Source organism: Gigantopelta aegis, chromosome 10, assembly GCF_016097555.1.
Source record: "Gigantopelta aegis isolate Gae_Host chromosome 10, Gae_host_genome, whole genome shotgun sequence".
NCBI classification, from domain to species: domain Eukaryota; kingdom Metazoa; phylum Mollusca; class Gastropoda; order Neomphalida; family Peltospiridae; genus Gigantopelta; species Gigantopelta aegis.
In genome coordinates, this window is record NC_054708.1 from 41,512,814 (window position 1) to 41,532,164 (window position 19,351).

The window sequence follows — 19,351 nt, forward strand, 5'->3', positions numbered from 1 at the left end:
GGCTATAAATATTTTGGAAACAAAAAATAAAACAATAAAAAACAAACAAGTATTTCAAAAACCACAATTACCAGTAAATATTTAAATGCACCTTAACCCATAGGCGTACAAGGATTGCCAAAAACAGTATTCTGACAAAATGAGTTGGCCGGAAATCTTTTCACCATTTAATTACATCATTCTGACCCACAATATTAGTTGTAATCCATGTAAAAATGCGTAGTGATTTGTTTGCAACCCTATATAGCTGTTTGCAAGTAATGCTAATATGAATAAATGTTGTTATCAAGATTTGGGCACGTTCCTTTAATTCAGGCAAAAATCAGCCTGTCCTCCCCCCCCCCCCCAACAAAAATGGAAGCCTGTATGGCTATGCTTTAATCTAGGACAATCAAAGACTTAATTCACGATTCACACAGTTGCTAGATGTAGTATCCAATCTCTTGACATATATTTACTAGCTGCATTACCTGGCCTGGTGCTTATAACACTAACATCATGACAACACATTACAAATTGTGTGTGTGATGTCATTATAGATAGAGTCTGGTCTCAAACAGTTCTATAAGCACGGGCCCTGACATGTAGTTCAAGCTAAGTAGCTAGTATGATAATAATACACTGGTACTGATCTTCTTTTACTTGTTAAACCAAAATCCGGTCGAGACGAGTTCTATAACATTGGGACATACTGGCATGCAGTTTTAAAAACAGAAATGGTTATTGAGCATAAGCAAATTGGTTCCGTTACTCTTTCAAAGAGTACATTATGTACATAAAGACACAAAATAAGTATGTTGAAGTCATATTAAAGTCAAATTCACAAGCTGTGGCTGTAAAGGTCACGGCTCATAAAACTATTACTCTCTGTTCAGTTTATTTACCCCCTCGAAACCATTACAATTTTAACACTAGGGACTTTCAAGGGCTTCTTGATCAACTCCCTGCTCCCTTTATTATCATGGGAGATTTTAATGCTCACCACACTTTGTGGGGATGCGATGACATAAATACTAGAGGTAAACAATTAGAAGACTTAATTCTCAAAAATGACTTAATATTATGTTGTTTTGTGCAGACATGTTATTTTGCAACATGTCATAATGATTATTTGTAACTTTATATGTCTGTTGTATTATACAGAGAAGGATCTAAAAATAGGCTCTGCCATTCTGATCAATCTCAAATGTACAAATGTTAGCAAACATTATTTTTAAAATCTCCACAAAACACCCCTATTTTGAGATGACATTAAAAACTCCAGCGATCAGTTAATTTAAAACTATTGTCAAACCGGTGTTAAAGTCACCAAAGGGAATATAAAAAAGTGGCTGACTGCTTAACACAGATTAGTTTATACTATGATAGTATATGTTTTGGGAGAATACAAATGTGGCCTCTTAATACAGGTGCCCACTAGAGCAGGTTTGACTGTACTTTCAAATGACTATCTCTATTATGCAGCCACCTGTCTTGAAGGCACGATATCATAGTTACAAGTGTTTAGCCATGTTTTCATTTATTTGTAATAAACAACTACCTACATATTAATTGATCCCATGTTTTCATTTATTTGTAATAAACAACTACCTACATATTAATTGATCCCATGTTTTCATTTATTTGTAATAAACAACTACCTACCTATTAATTGATCCCATGTTTTCATTTATTTGTAATAAACAACTACCTACCTATTAATTGATCCCATGTTTTCATTTATTTGTAATAAACAACTACCTACACATTAATTGATCCCATGTTTTCATTTATTTGTAATAAACAACTACCTACATATTAATTGATCCCATGCATAATGTTCACAAAAATAACTCAGGGATATTGAAACTGTTTGGTACAGTTAAAAATTTTGTTTTGTTTAACGACACCACTTGAGCTCACTGATCGTCAAACATTTCGTAATTCTGACATATAGTCTTAGAGAGGAAACCAGCTACATTTTTTCATTAGTAGGAAGGGATCTTTTATATGCACCATCCCAAAGACAGGATCATGGACAGAACATACCACGTTCTTTGATATACTAGTTGTGGTGCACCGACTGAAATGCGAAGTAGCCCAATAGGCCTGCACCAACAGGGATCGATCCCAGACTGACTGCACACCAGGAGAGTGCTTTACCACTGGGCTGTGTCCCGCCCTCTGTGTGTAAACACATTCAGTGTGACTAGATTCCTATTTTATCAAATCAAAACAAATTTCTTGAAATCGGCAAGTCCAGAAAATGTGAAAACTTAACTAGATATGGCCATCATAGACAGATGAGCTACATGAAGACGGCCTATTTTGGTTTGTAACATCTTCCTGGCACAATGCTATGGACTGTAATTCGCATCAACTGAACATACCCAATTCCGCTGGTCAACCACTAAAGATTTGTCAATAAAATTCTACTAGTAAAATAAATTATTCACATTAAATGTAATGTTTTGTTATGGATATAGAGTTGAAGGTAAAATGATTATATTTCAAAGCGAAATTGTTTGTTTGTTTTGTTTAACGACATAACTAGAGTACATTGATATATTAATCATCTGCTATTGGATGTTAAACATTCGGTAATTTTGACATAAAGTCTTAAAGAGAAAACCTGCTATATTTTTTCATTAGTAGCAAGGGATCTTTTATATGCACCATCCCACAGACAGGATAGCACATACCAATCGTGGTGCACTAATTTTGGTGGAAAGCCACCATTATGCAACCTTGAGATAGCACCTTTAAGAGGCCATGTGAGACCATTTCTCTCAAATCATCGGATACTGTAAACCATAAAATATTAGCGACCTAAAAATTTAGCAAACAATTCAAATAAGAAACATATTAGCAACATTAAAAACCAGTGTCATGTACACCATCGCTAAATTCGTTCAAATTTTACACTCGCTACCATTTCCTGATTTACAGTATACAGCAGTACAGTTTGACCTGTATCAAACAGCCAGCCATGGCAGAGGCTATTGCTGAACTCTTCCTTATACGATTCCCGTCTTTGAGAACTAAGCAGAGAACAATACATGTATGCTAGTAAAGGGGAGTTCACTCTGACAAAGCTGTAGTTACTAACATGGTAAGGCTAACTAAAAGAAGTACACAGATACACTGTCCATGGTCATATCATATCAAATTCTGGTGTGAACGTACATATCAAGGATTTAACTGATTAAATATTTCATCATTTTTCATTGTCTGTAGCTGGAGGGTATAAACACGCTGTATACTGATCACATGTATAAGCCACCTGAAATAGAAATTAAAATATATGTACAGAAACACGTACATAAAATGTTCTTATTTGAGCACACTCAACATAAAAAAAAATTGTCATCAAGAAGCAACAGATGTTGATTTCAGCCAAACTGAATTTAGTTATAATACATCTTTGAATCACACACACACACACAGACAGACAGACACAAACACAACTATGCACACACACACAACTATGCACACACACGCACACACACAAACACACTCACTTTCACACACAGAAACACAAACACACACACACAGTCACTCACACACACAAACACAAACAGACACACACACACACACACATGCACGCACACCCACACAAACGCTCTCTCACACACAAATAATACATTTGGAAGCAGTTGAGCCTGTTCAAATATGACATTGTCAAATTAATCTTATAAATATTGCCAACAATATATATATTATTATAACATGGTGGGTTTTTTTTTAACATAAAAATATAAAAATTATGTACGGTACAAATTTCCAAAAGAGGTCCTGTTAAAATTACGCTGTAATGAGGAAGGAAATTTGAAAACAAATCAGGAATTCCATGAATATCTTGGAGGATTGTCATCTCTGAACAATCCCTGTTAAAGGTTATACAAACCTGTAACTTCTAAGCAGGCGCCTGTGACGTATCTACTTTTATCAGAGGCCAAGAAGACACAGGTGTCTGCAACTTCTGAAAAAGGAACAACAAAACTGTAGTACTACATGACAAGCTAGGAGACCAACTGAGACAGGAACAAAACTATAGTACTGCATTACAAGACGACCATCTGAGACAGGAACAACAAAACTATAGTACTGCATTACAAGGAGACCATCTGAGACAGGAACAACAAAACTATAGTACTGCATTACAAGGAGACCATCTGAGACAGGAACAACAAAACTATAGTACTGCATTACAAGGAGACCATCTGAGACAGGAACAACAAAACTGTAGTACTACATGACAAGCTAGGAGACCAACTGAGACAGGAACAAAACTATAGTACTACATGACAAGCTAGGAGACCAACTGAGACAGGAACAAAACTATAGTACTGCATTACAAGACGACCATCTGAGACAGGAACAACAAAACTATAGTACTGCATTACAAGGAGACCATCTGAGACAAGAACAACAAAACTATAGTACTGCATTACAAGGAGACCATCTGAGACAGGAACAACAAAACTATAGTACTGCATTACAAGGAGACCATCTGAGACAGGAACAACAAAACTGTAGTACTACATGACAAGCTAGGAGACCAACAGACAGGACACAAAACTATAGTACTATAATACTGCATTACAAGGAGACCATCTGAGACAGGAACAACAAAACTATAGTACTGCATTACAAGACGACCATCTGAGGCAGGAACAACAAACTATAGTACTGCATTACAAGGAGACCATCTGAGACAGGAACAACAAACTATAGTACTGCATTACAAGGAGATGAGACAGGAACAACAAAACTATAGTACAAGCATAACATAAATCAAAATACAGGTATATATATAGTCATACACAGCCTATATAATGGGGTGGGGAGACCAACTGAGACAGGAACAAAACTATAGTACTGCATTACAAGACGACCATCTGAGACAGGAACAACAAAACTATAGTACTGCATTACAAGGAGACCATCTGAGACAGGAACAACAAAACTGTAGTACTACATGACAAGCTAGGAGACCAACTGAGACAGGAACAAAACTATAGTACTGCATTACAAGACGACCATCTGAGACAGGAACAACAAAACTATAGTACTGCATTACAAGGAGACCATCTGAGACAGGAACAACAAAACTATAGTACTGCATTACAAAAAGACCATCTGAGACAGGAACAACAAAACTATAGTACTACATTACAAGGAGACCATCTGAGACAGGAACAACAAAACTATAATACTGCATTACAAGGAGACCATCTGAGACAGGAACAACAAAACTATAGTACTGCATTACAAGACGACCATCTGAGACAGGAACAACAAAACTATAGTACTGCATTACAAGTAGACTAGTAATTGAAATAGGAACAAAACAAACATAACATAAATCAAAATACAGGTATATATATAGTCATACACAGCCTATAATAATGGGGTGGGGGTGGAAGAGGGTGTTTAAGTATAAAAAGAATCAGGAAATAGTAATTATAAGTAAACAACATTCTGCTGATTATACAGCCCATACACATAATACGCTTTCAGTTCCATTTATGACACTGGCCTCGGTGGTGTAGTTATTAAGCCATCAGACTTAAGGATGGTAGGTACTGAGTTCGTATCCCGATACTGGCTTCCACCCACAGCGAGTTTAATGACTCAATGGGTAGGTGTAAGACTACTACACCCTCTTCTCTCTCACTAACTACTAACCCACTGTCCTGGACAGACAGCCCAGATAGCCGAGATGTGTGCCCAGGACAGCGCATGCTTCAACCTTAATTGAATATACTGATAAGCACGAAAATAAGTTGAAATGAATGAATAAATGAATGACTTTGTGACGTCCTGTCCTGGATGGAAGAGCAGGCAAGTCAGCACTAACTGCGCCCATGACAAGCATGTGCTACAACAGCTTGCTCTAAACGTGAACACTAAACACCTTGAACTTGACCATTTGTGACAGATATTTATGTACATTTTTATGTTTCTTACTACATCCCAAAATACAGAGCTATCAAGGAACACTTTTTGAAATTTTAATTAGTGACACTGTTGTTATCAATCTGGAAATTGATTGGCAGCTACAACAAGGTATCTAACATTTTAGGGATTTCTGAAACATGCCTAGTAAACTATGATGTGATACTCAACAAAATGCTACCTGGCTATTAGGTTACAATAACTTACTATACTAGGTTAATTTGTCTTTAATAAAACAACAAGTTAATCATGTATGTACTGCAATATAACTGTCATCAGAATGCCATGATACACTTTAATCTTTGGTTTTGTTGTTAAGACTTAAAACAAATAAGTAAAAACTTTAACAAAATGTTAAATTTCACCATTTGCAATAAATATGAATAATAAATAAAAATAATGAACCTCAAAATTACACAACAAACAGTCAAAAGTGATGACACTGCGATTCAGAAATTAATATAAACAATTTCTACATTATTTTACAGACTATGGTGCTTAAAGACTATGGTGCTGAAAAATATTTTGTTTTTAATATGAAATCAGTACACCAATGATGCTTCTGACAGAAGCTAAAATGTCTTCACTGGAATTCACCTTCAGGTCGCCCAAACCTCCCCAGCGGTATCAACAGACTGACGATATCTCTGACACGTTCAGGTACGACGTCTGTCATCGGCGTTTCTATAAATCCTGGCAACACCGCATTTACCCGAATATTAAATCTGAAACAGAAAATCATGAAGTGTTAGTGTTAGGGCAGTGTAGTATAGTACCCTAATAGTTCATTTTCCTCTCATTTTTAGATACATGTATAAACGAATTGACTTATGACTGGCAACCGATTCTAAATCTATTTAATTTATATTTATCTCTGTGCTTTTTCATGATGCAGCATAGGTCAATACAGTCATAACGTATGATGAACATTTGCAGTAAATCTGCAGGTGTAAGTCACTAATTGTAATTTGTAGTGCATTAGGATTTTCCACAAATGATTACTTAAATTGGTGAAAGGTGGTAAAGAAATTCCCAATAGAATATAAAATCAGGGGAATACCCTAATGTATTTTCCATGGAGATCGGTGCTTTTAGTGTTGAACATTTAGTTAGCATTAACCCTCTTCTCCCTTCCAGCGTATGGTTTGCATGACATGAAAATGTTGCTAATTGTGAATGACTAGACTTTCATTTCCCAAAACGTTAACCTAGACCTTAACATGCATGGGCCTGAACGGTCACCTGAGTAAATTATTGACCCCGACTCGTGGAATGAATGACACCCATTTATAAAGGAGGTTGGCATGGGGAGACAGAATTACCAAATTCATGATTTAATTTCTCCCTGGGTGAAGCCTCCCACCAAATTTAGTTGGAAATGGTCTAGCAGTTGTGAAGAAGTTTAACTGTATTTTTCTATACAACTCTAGGTAGTAAACTTCACCCCTCCTCGGGCACAAACAGGGGACACAACATTAATGAAATTCACAACTTTGATAAACCATCTATGTAATTTTCCATTAATATTTTCATGAGTTTCGAGGGTACATGTAAGTGGGCAGCCTCAAAAATATAAAACCTTGAAAATATCTGAAAATATCAACAAATTCTAAGAAAAATATTCACTGTGATCACATTAATAAACGACAATTTACCGAAATATCTCATTTGCCACAATGGGTATATCAAAGGAAACTATAAGGGAATAGTGTATTCTAGACAAGTTATTACATTCCGTACAGTAAAATACGTACATACTGGTACGTGCGCTATGCTAGTATACTAAGCCAGCTTACCATAAGAGTATGAATGAAACATGTCAAGCTCACAGTCTTACTTAGAAAACTTCTCACACAAATCTTAAATGTCTTTATAAAAAGCAAAAGACTGATCAGTAGTCTTGCTAATAACTAGCATACCCTATTACGCAAGTGCTCTACTCGTTAACTTTAAACACTGGCGATATCATGCAAATGGAAGTTGACGTGAACCTTTTAATGGTGATTGTATATGCAATAAAATATTAAATATTCTAAACCTCAAAAATAAAAACATTCTCATTTGAGACTTGTCAAACCTTGAAAATAACAAACCTCGAAATATTTTTAGTTCTCAAACCACAAAAATGTCTGGTTATACGGTATATGAAGACAATTCAATTATAGCATTTCTGGAAGCAGAGAGAAAGATAAGATCTTTTTTATTCATTTGGTTTAATTTTCCCTTTTTGGGCTCCCAACTCCATGTGCCAATTAAGGAAGCTTCATGCTTCCTACACAATTTGGTTGGAATTGGTCAAGTAGATTTGGAGAAGAAGTAAAATATGTGAAAAGTTTTAAACGATAATGAACTACGGATGCCTGATGACAGATGAAAACCTTCAGCTGAGGTGACCTAATAAATGGGGTTGCTGGTTCTACACCTAGCACCACTTCCACTGAACACATACTTACTTAGCCAGCTCCTTGGCAGCTGTCTTTGTCAAACCAATAACACCTGCTTTCGATGCACAATAGTTTGCTTGTCCAATATTGCCTCTCTGTTAACAAATTAAAATAAATTGTAAAAAAATTAAACAAAGTTTTCTGAAAAATGACAAAGAGGAAGAATTTCTTTCATTTAAAATGAAACTAGGTGTTTATTATGTTTCAAAAATAGGAGGTTATATGTACAAAGTGAATATTTATGTAGTTCATTTGTAATATATTCAAGGTCATACCAAGCTGAAAATAAGTATGTGGGGGTGGGTGGGAAGGGGGTGGAGGATGCATCAACATAAAATGAATAAGAGCACAGTAATGAACCGACTGTTCCAAAAGGGGCACTATTTAATTAACAAGAATCCTGTGGAACTGTGTGTCTCGGCTATGATAAACTTATTAACAGGAATCCTGTGGAACTGTGTGCCTCGGCTATGATATAAACTTATTAACAAGAATCCTGTGGAACTGTGTGCCTCGGCTATGATAAAACCTATTAACAAGAATCCTGTGGAACTGTGTGTCTCGGCTATGATAAACTTATTAACAAGAATCCTGTGGAACTGTGCGTCTCGGCTATGATAAACTTAATTGCTGTTACTGATGTTCATCTCAGTGAATATTTTACAAAACAAAATGTTTTAATTAAACTATAACTTCAATTTAATAAGTTGTTTTTATACATGCAATCAGATGAACATTCCTAGATGTAAACTTCATAAACCACATCAATCGTATTAGGGGAACAAAATATTATATACATGTAGTTGTAAATATGCCAAAGTAAATAAAAAAAAATCTGAAGCTACATGTGTAAGTACATGTATAATGAAATATAATAGAAATATTGAAAAAAGCTATATTTATGCCAATATTGACCATTTCACAAACAGGTGGGATATATTGGCCATATAAATACTAACAATCTTACAAACATATATGGTGCTATGTTTTGACCTAGCTAATTACCCAATACAGAGGTAAATGTAAAGCTGTTGATATACCTTATCAGCCAAAAAACAATGCTAGGGATTATTTATTGGTTTATGAACTTACATGTATTTATTTTCTTATGTATTTATATTAAATGCATTCTTGTTTATCCTATGAAATTAATATACGGTCGTGATACCAGGGCCCCAACCCTGGCACTACCATATATATTTTCTGGGGATAATAAAAAGGTTTTATTGATATAGTTTGTGAGAAATGGAGCTGAATATAAAACTTTAAAGGGACACTCCCGAGTTTGCTGCAATGTTTTAAGATGTTATCGACTAATAAAATATTTCTACGAGTAAACTTACATATTAAATATATTTTCTTGTTTAGAATATTAGTGGCTGTATATTAAACGTGTTTATGATCGTTCTAATATTTGTACTAGGTTCATTTTCATTTTATTTCCTAAAAAATGTTTTTTTGTACGTACAAAATTATTTGAAGACAAAACCCAGGTTGGGCTTCTTACAAATATTAAGACGACCAGAAACACATTGAATATACAGACACTGATATTCTAAACAAGAAAATATATTTAATATGTAAGTGTAATCGTAGAAATATTTTATTAGTCGGAAACATCTTACAATGCAGCAAACTCAGGAATGTCCCTTTAATAATGGGCTGAATTGATGTTTTGGGTCAAACTGAACTGGTCAAGGCTATAAACTTGCTTGTGCCAATTTAAACCAGAATTTTTTTCAATGTGAACGCCAGGTCTGAGCGAAATTTGGCCTGGGACAAATTCAGCCCAGGCTAAAGTCTAATATAAATGTAACTTTAGGTTGCTGAATTATATTTGCATACCTGGTGAATAATGTTTGTAACCTGCAGTGTACAAGACTGTTCTGTACTACATGTACATGTATATACTAGAGCTGTAACGATACGGTGATACAGTATCGCATCGCAATACGAGGGCCACAATATGATACACTGATCGATTCAGGACAGCTGTATCACGATACAATACGATACATTCATGTTTTAATAATTTTGGGTAAAACATTTGAAGCAGAAATTTACTAACTTACGAACATGCACAGTAGAGCAATGAAAACATAATTTCGACGTTCAATTACTGGAATTCCCAAGCATTAGGTTGTCATGTTTCATAAACTTGAACTAAACTGTTTAATTATCGATGATTGATTGATATGAAAAGTTAAATATCGCGATACGTATCACATAGCGACCAAAGTATATCGGGACATTATTGTATCGCGACCTCCTGTATCGGTACAACTCTAGTATATAATGACATTACAAAGGTATTTTTAGCAAACAACTGATACAGTATATTTAAGTGTCCAAAATCATCGTAGAAACAGTAACTGTCAATTTTAAGATGGATGGATTCACCATGTAACTGACTGGCAATTTGTGTGCATGACTTTAAATTTGTGTGACACATGAATGGAACAATGGTTTGTGTTAAATGTGTCCTCTTTACTGGGTTTGAGCTGGCAGTGAATCCATTAACCAGCCTAGCCAATGGTAAATAATCACTGCAGCAGCTCTTTGATATGCAACAAATGGGTCAGTACAAATATACCACACCAGCTTTTAATTAATATAGTGATCATGAAGCAGCTGTTATAGACTTCAGCTATGTGGCAAATGCAGAGAGATATGATCCTCTACACTAGCTGCCTTTTGTTTTAGCAGGGCTATTTTAAATAGCTCTGCCGCGCTTGCCAAATTTTCCAATTGTAAATTTTAAATACAACTAAAACAATTTATTTTGATTTGGCAAACAAATTTCATTAATGATTGATATTTTGTTTGAAAACAACTGGGTTTTTACTCGCCTAGAGTCCGTCCCATTGTATAAAAATATTTTTGGTAAATAACTTCAGTTTGGTTTGTGTAAGAAGAAAATTGAGTGTTATGCAATTTACAAATCAATCGGCTCATAAATAAATAACTTGTAGTGAATTCCATAGTATGAAAAAAGGAGTTCGCTGTGGGAGGGACTATAGAGCGATGCTGTTTTAAGTATACTCTGTAACCTTACCAGGGCACTGATACTGGATATGTTGATGATGGATCCATCTTTGGTCTCGGCATCTCGGATCGCTCTTCCCACCGCCTGGTTTAAGAGGAACGTACCCTACAATCAATGTAAACATTAAGTAATATTAAGTTGTAACTTACAGGTACTTGTTGCAACAAGCCCAACTTAACAGGGAAAACTCATAACTACAAGTAAAGACGTTAAATTTAGGCACCACACCATTTGTTGTGTCGTTACTTGTACCAGCTTAATATAGTCCAGTTTAGGAAATACGGTTCCTCATAAAAAATAATAATACAAAATTCTGATACGCATTTTGAAAAGTTTCTTTGATGATTACAAGTAAGTTGACAACTGTCGTACTTAAATAACCCCTTGGTTAGGAGCCTACTTGTTATATCTAGTACTGGTAAAAACTGTGCAGTGGTATATACTGACACTTGTATAACATTACAGCATCATGAGGCAGTGCTCTGGCATGACGGTGGCTAACTGAAACAGTTCATAATCGACACATGCTTGTTAATTTATTGCAAGGTACTTGTCAAGGGATAGTACTTCCTAAAACTAGTAGTCATCTGACCCTCTCAATATTGACATATTTTTCACAAAATATATTCTGACACAGAAATTGTACTGAAAGAAGGAAATCTTTTATTTAACAATGCACTCAACACATTTTCTTTACGGCTATATGGCGTCAGACATATGGTTAAGGACCACACAGATACTGAGAGAGGAAACCCGCTATTGCCATTTCATGGGCTACTTTTTTCAATTAGTAGCAAGGGATCTTTTATATGCACCATCCCACAGACAGGATAACACATACCACGACCTTTTATATACCAGTCGTGGTGCACTGGCTGGAGTGAGAAATAGTCCAATAGGCCCACCGACAGGGATCGATCCCAGACCGACTGTGCATCAAGCGAACGCTTTACCACTGGGCTACGTCCCACCCCTGAAATTGTACTGAAGTGCATGGAGTAATTAATGATGGTCTGCAACCTCTAGAATATAGTTACTGAAGAACCATTATGTACTGCATCATGAAAGCATTGTCAGATGCCGACAGCTTCTACAAACTGCATATAGTAGTGCGATGTCAGCTGTTGCATACATTAAATATATTGTGATATCAGCTGCTAGTCAAAGATACCATAATTAACTTGGATGTATTCGAAATGCTTCTGCGTTAACTGAATGCTTACAAGCTATGTGTGATGCCTGTTGTTTTAATTAACACTAATAACAGGGATAGGCTTATTAAATTATTTGCTTTACATGTAACATATAGAGTGATAGATATTGACATTTAAATAATGCCTGTTGACCTGAAAATTGGCAATCAAACCCATTCATGGTTGGTGGATTGTATCCTGTAGTAGACAACTGAAATAGCAGGACCCAAACTTAACAACGACTGACATATAAATTACTGTAGATCAGGAGCATCACTGATGACACAACAGTGCTGTCCATAAAACTCCTCAACGATTGCAAAATGTATACACCTGGTGTACATTATTTGCCAATATTTAACATTTGTACATCTGAAATACATGTACGTCTACATACAGAAAAATAACGTTTCAGTCAGGTTTATTTGCTGCAAATTAAGTCACATTTTAAAAATAAATTGACATAGGTAGGGTCAAAATTGCTGTTGGTGGATCATTTTACTCATGGGGTTTGCTTTCTCTGAACAAAACTTCAGCCTAATTAAGATCCAACAGTATAGTTGACCAGCTATCACAAGGCAATGAATCCAATTATATAGGAGTTTCCATTTATTGAATGACATGATAAAATAATGCAATGAAGTAAGGTATTTATTTACTTCTTGTTCTTTTATCTGGAACAAAGTCACCATACTATTGTGTGAATAATGTATTGTGATCATTTTTAATTTGTAGTTTTCACAATACTTTGTTGCAATTTGCAAAACTTTCTTGATTTACAGTACATGTATATTGCCAGACATGTATAGCTAATATCTGAACAAAGAAATATAAATCTGTTTAATTTATTTAAACATTAAATTATGATGAAAGATGGGGTTAGCTCATTTTCAATTTCAAAATACCCGGTACTTGAAATATTAAATAACAATTGTCTTTTTTTATGTGAATTTATATCAATTATAACACTCCCAAATTGTATAATTTAATCGCAAGGCTCAAACTTTGCAAACTGACTTTTGCAACAAATAAACTTAACTAAAAGGTTATTTTTTTGTATTTTACTACCAATCCCAGAGAAACATTCACAGATTGACATCAATCCGAGTTAAATATATTAAATGGGCTCAAACAATCCCACAAAAACATTCACTAAATAGGATGAATTCCCAGAGAAACATTCCCTGATTGACATCGATCAATGCCTGTAAAACTAACCGAGAAAGATATCAACAAAATTTACATTTATACATATTTGTTACAATAAAATTGATGTTTACAAACCCTCTGTGGTATATGAGCACGTTAAACCAGTTATCATCATCATCATCATCATCATCATCACAGGGAACATTTTGCGATTCACTATGCAGCAAGTTTCAGAGATCACTACACAATTTTAAAACATATAACAGTAGTTGGTAATCAATTTTCAATTGACTACAAATGTCGCTAACCAAGATGTTAAAAACAAAATGTTCCCTGCATCATCATCATAATGACGTTCACCTTGAGGTTGATGTCCATGATGCGGTCAAAGTGCTTCTCCTCCATCTTCAGCAGGAAGTGGTCCCTGGTGATCCCGGCTGCGCTCACGGCCACTATCAGAGGCTGCGAGAAGTGCGACTTGATTTGCGCCATCATCGCGTTCACCTCGCTTGACGACGAGATGTCCACGCTGAACGCTGCATGGGGACCTGCAGGCACACGAAACACAAGTGTCACAGGTCAACTTGGTTCTTCTTAACGACACTACTAGAGCACTTCAATTTATTAATCATTGGCTTTTGAATGTCAAATATTTGGTAATTAATTGGAAATTAACCCACAAATTTTTTCCATTAGTATCAAGGGATCTTTTATATGCACCATTCCACAGACAGGATAACACATACCACAGCCTTTGATATACCAGTCATGGTGCACTAGCTGGAACGATAAAAAAAATAGCCCAATATGTCCACTGATGGGGATTGATCCTTGACTGACCCTGCATCAATCAAACACTTTACCACCTGGCTATGTCCCACCCCCAATTCTCACAGGTAATGTTTTTATCATAAAACCTTTCTTAAGGTTGCCCTAAACATCAAAAGTAACTATAGGATACTAGTTTATCACAGAACATTAAATCTTGCATACTTAAACCCCACAGGGAACCGGACTGTGGTATGAACTGTCCTGCTTATGGGAATGTGCATCTAAAAGATCCCAAGCTACTATTTTGATAGAAGTTGCCTGTGCATGTGGTGCAGAAGGTTTTCTCTTTCTCTCTCGTGGTAAAGTAATCATGTAGGACATCAAACAAATGAGCTGAGGTTTCATCAAACAAACCTTCCTTTCACTTTTCTGACCCTACATTTTTCAGGGCAGACTTCCACTGATTGTGGCCAGGGTTTCTGCCAGAGAGTAAAATGGGTATGGCACCATACCCAAATGTTTTGGCAGATTTTATTTTTTTAAGTTAACTTATTGACAAAATTAATTCCCATTCCCCCAGTTGACTGTCGTTGCATTCAATTCCTTAGCGCCATACACAAAAATTCCCAGTACACTGCAACTGGTCAAAGGCCATGGTATGTGCTACCCTACCTGTGGCATGGTGGACATAAAAGATCCCTTACTGCCAATGGAAAAATGTAGTGGGTTTTCTCTATATGTCAAAATTACAAAAAGTTTGACATCCAATAGCTGATGCTTTAGTGGTGTCGTTAAACCAAAAAACCAAAACCAAAACAATCTTTACACTGACCGTCACATAAACAAACAAATTTCACGTTACAATGTTATTTTCCTCCAAAATAGTCAATTACAATGTTTTTTGACAGTGTCTGAGATGCAATTCTCTACAAAAGTTTCTGAGATCACTAAACAATTTTAAAACATTAAGTAGTAGTTGTTATTAACTTTCAAATACTGTAAAACAGGAAATGACAGCGAGCATAACATGTTAGCAAATTTAGCGAGGTCATACAAAACACTAATATTTCATGATTAAATTTAAACAAACATATAACAGACTGGTTTTTTTCTTTTCTGATATGACGATGTCGCTAATATGTCACTTATATGAATATTGTTAAATTTTAAGATCGCTATTATTTTATGATTTACAGAAACTGACAAGTGTTGCTGTGTCCTTGAAACATTTACCATCTTGTAACATAGACAGAGTTGATTCCGCATTGTTTTTGTTCACATCAACTGCTGCCAAAATGGCTCCCTCTTTGGCAAACGCCTGACAGATTGCTCGTCCTATTCCACTACCTGCACCTGTAACAGCAGAAAAATATCAACCATTATTCCAGGCTAATACTTTTGAATGGCTAGTGAAAACTTGAGTGCAAGACCCAATTCATCTAAGAAAACAAGCACCCTGAGAGTACTGCTAAAGCAATATACATGTATGTTCCATTCCAGGCCCCACAAATTTTCATATCTCCTGAGTTTAAAGGCCATAACTCTTTGAAAAACTAGCTTGAGGCATTATGAAAAAAGTCTGGCATAGTTTTTGTATCTCCTAAATTCAAGGGCCATAACTCTGTAACAAATGGGTAATTGCCATGAAAATTTCAATCCTGATCTGTATAACAGCTAGTACATAATAAAGCTACATGTAAATTTTAACTCCTTATCTTGAGGCAATCTGGCATAGTTTTTGTATCTCCTAAATTCAAGGGCCATAACTCTGTAACAAATGGGTAACTGCCATACAAATGTAAATCATGATCTGTAACAGCTAGTACATAATATAGCTACATGTAAATTTTAGCTCCTTATCTTTAGGCAGTCTGGCATAGTTTTTGTATCTCCTAAATTCAAGGGCCATAACTCTGTAACAAATGGGTAATTGCCATAAAAATGTCAATCCTGATCTGTAACAGCTAGTACATAATAAAGCTACATGTAAATTTTAGCTCCTTATCTTGAGGCAGTCTGGCATAGTTTTTGTATCTCCTAAATTCAAGGGCCATAACTCTGTAACAAATGGGTAATTGCCATAAAAATGTCAATCCTGATCTGTAACAGCTAGTACATAATAAAGCTACATGTAAATTTTAGCTCCTTATCTTGGGGCATTGTACATAAAAAAAATGTCTGGAAAACTATATGTGTGACAGACGGACAAACAAACAGACAGGCAGAAGGATGGTAGGGGTCAAAAACAGGAACTACATGTACAAGTTTTGGGATCATAACTCTGTGAAAAATTGATACCGGATACATTGCTATGAAAGTTAAACTTGATCTGTAACATTACATGATAATGCTACATGTATGTACAAAATTTCATCTTAATATTTTAAGGCATTGCAAAAAAATAATCTCAATATCTTAAGGCATTGCAAAAAAATATTCCATGAAAATTATTTGTTGTATCTCCTAAGTTCAAGGGGCATAACTCTGTCAACAAGAGTACCGGTGAGGTACATGATACACCCATCAGGAGTTTGATGGAAAACCATATCTATATTAATGAATATGTTACGGGTATGATTCAAATCTAATTATGTGAAATATTTGCAATGGGATGGATGAACAGTTTGTTTTGGACCAACCACCATACCAAGTTGTTCCTACATGTGGTTTGATGGTCCTGTATGCATCTGTATGCAAGATATGATCTGGACAAGAATCTACTGTTATGTGCTGTAGACTGTGAAAAGTAGGTCACAGTCACCTAGTAATAGTATGCGACACACTGCCATCCCATGTTGTTCTTACATGTGAGGTTTGATGGTCCTGTATGCATCTGTATGCAAGATATTGTGGGTAACTCCAGTAAAAATTATAATAAATTGTCTTTGTTCATTCAAATTAAGTTATCTAGAAGGGCATTAGAAAAAATATACAGATCATATATTCTTCCCATATTTGACTATGCAGACGTCATCTGGAACAACTGTACCCTCTATCAAGCAAACACCCTTGAAAATCTCCAATTAGATGCTCTCCATGCAATTTGTGGTGCTGTTAGAGGAACATCTCACCAATTGTCATATAGAGAAACCTGTTACCAACTTTTTTAACCTTACAGCTACCTCGCTCTGCTGCAGAATGCAATGAATACCATACACATAATGCGGAGAACCTACAAACATATTTTTGTCAAACAAAACTGTTTTCGAACTCCTTCTTTCCTTCTGCAGTAAAATTATGGAACAATTGTTTAAAATACAAATGAACAAACACGACCCTGCTGTTCTATCCTATTTCTATGAAGGTTTGGGTACCAGTGATTTGAATGGTCACAAATTTGTACGACATGTGACAGATACCCCTTCTTGTACTTGTGGCCATCCAGTTGAAGATGCTGAACATTTTTTATGTTTTTGTCCAACATACACTGCAGCTCGCAATACCCATTTACTGAACTATTATAATCTCAAGTGTCATACTTTAATATTTGGAGATTCTAATTTAAGTGTCCAAGATAATATCTCTATATTTAAATCTGTTCAGAATTTTTTTTATTAAAAGTAAGCATTTCGAGATCAATTAACCATTTAGCCATTCTAACTGTTTGCTATTTATTCTTTGTTTCTTTTACACCTTCCTCTCTTCTCCCCCCCCCCCCCCTCCAACTATCCTTATTATCTTTAATATAATATTGTTCTAGCCATCTTGATGTATAACATGTAATATTTGTTAAATGTAAGGAGAGGCCTTAATTTTGGCACTTGCCTGTTGGCCAATCCCAAATTTGATCTGCGAATTTTCTTGGTAATTATTTGTGAATTAAAAAATAAAATGCAAATGAGCATATAAAAATAATTAGGGTTAGGAAATTTGCAGCTTTTGTAGAAGCTCAATCTGTATAGAACATTTGTGGACTCAGTCTTTAAAAGTCTTTTCCCCCTAACTCTGAGGGACTGTTCAAAAAAATTTAACACATTTCTATTTCTTTTAATAACATCATATCATTCTGTATTCCCCCACCCCCCTTAAAATTACATAACACTTTTGCCATTTCCTTTCACAGTCAAAGTGACACACGGTGACTAATATTGCGTTTTCAAGTTTTCAAAGATGTTCAATTTGGCTTAGATCTTTTGTCATTGACTAGCCTACTAAAAAATATACATATATATATATATATATATATATATATATATATATATATATATATATATATATCGGTTAGAACAAAATGATCATCATTGGCTGCATTTATTTTATAAATAAAAATAAGATAATGTTACGTAACACCCCTACTTAACCTTCAACATAACGCAACGGGCGTCGCATAATTGTTGATCGAACCCTTACTAAAGTTCAAAACAATTATTTTATTTCAAACAATCGTCTGTGTGTGTCAGTGAATTGTATGGATGGTCGACAACCTGATGACACATCAAATGAATATTATTTATTTTCAAACAATAATAATAATAATTTGCTTTTACTAAACCGCATGGAACTTGGAATGTCAACTTGATAACATTGTACATGAACAGGTCACGTAGACATTCGTTCACGCGTGTATGCAAAAAACACCAAATACTGACACGCTGTGCAATTTTTGCCATATACATCAGTTGTACAAGATCATATTCATGATTAATTTTGCAATCATGTCGATTTTTACCTGATACTAGCGCTAATCGTCCAGCTAACAATCCCCCTGTCGCCATTCTGAAGAAAGTGTGTTTTATTTTTAACTTAGAACTTCCTCAGCGTCTTCTATTTTTAGCCAGAGCCCTGCAAAGTCCTTCAATCAGAATGGC

At 35.3% G+C, this 19,351-nt stretch overlaps 1 protein-coding gene across 1 annotated transcript; it reads right to left on the reverse strand.

Moving 5' to 3' along the window:
* Nucleotides 1-947: 947 nt before the first annotated feature.
* Nucleotides 948-19,280, reverse strand: LOC121384358 (estradiol 17-beta-dehydrogenase 8-like). Its single transcript, XM_041514720.1, has 8 exons — nt 19,213-19,280; nt 15,777-15,896; nt 14,133-14,320; nt 11,440-11,535; nt 8,394-8,479; nt 6,538-6,665; nt 3,887-3,961; nt 948-3,262 (listed from the first exon to the last, which is right to left on the reverse strand). Exons 1-8 carry the CDS (start codon nt 19,256-19,258, stop codon nt 3,246-3,248), a joined length of 756 nt encoding a protein of 251 aa, XP_041370654.1. The 5' UTR covers nt 19,259-19,280; the 3' UTR covers nt 948-3,245.
* Nucleotides 19,281-19,351: the final 71 nt, after the last annotated feature.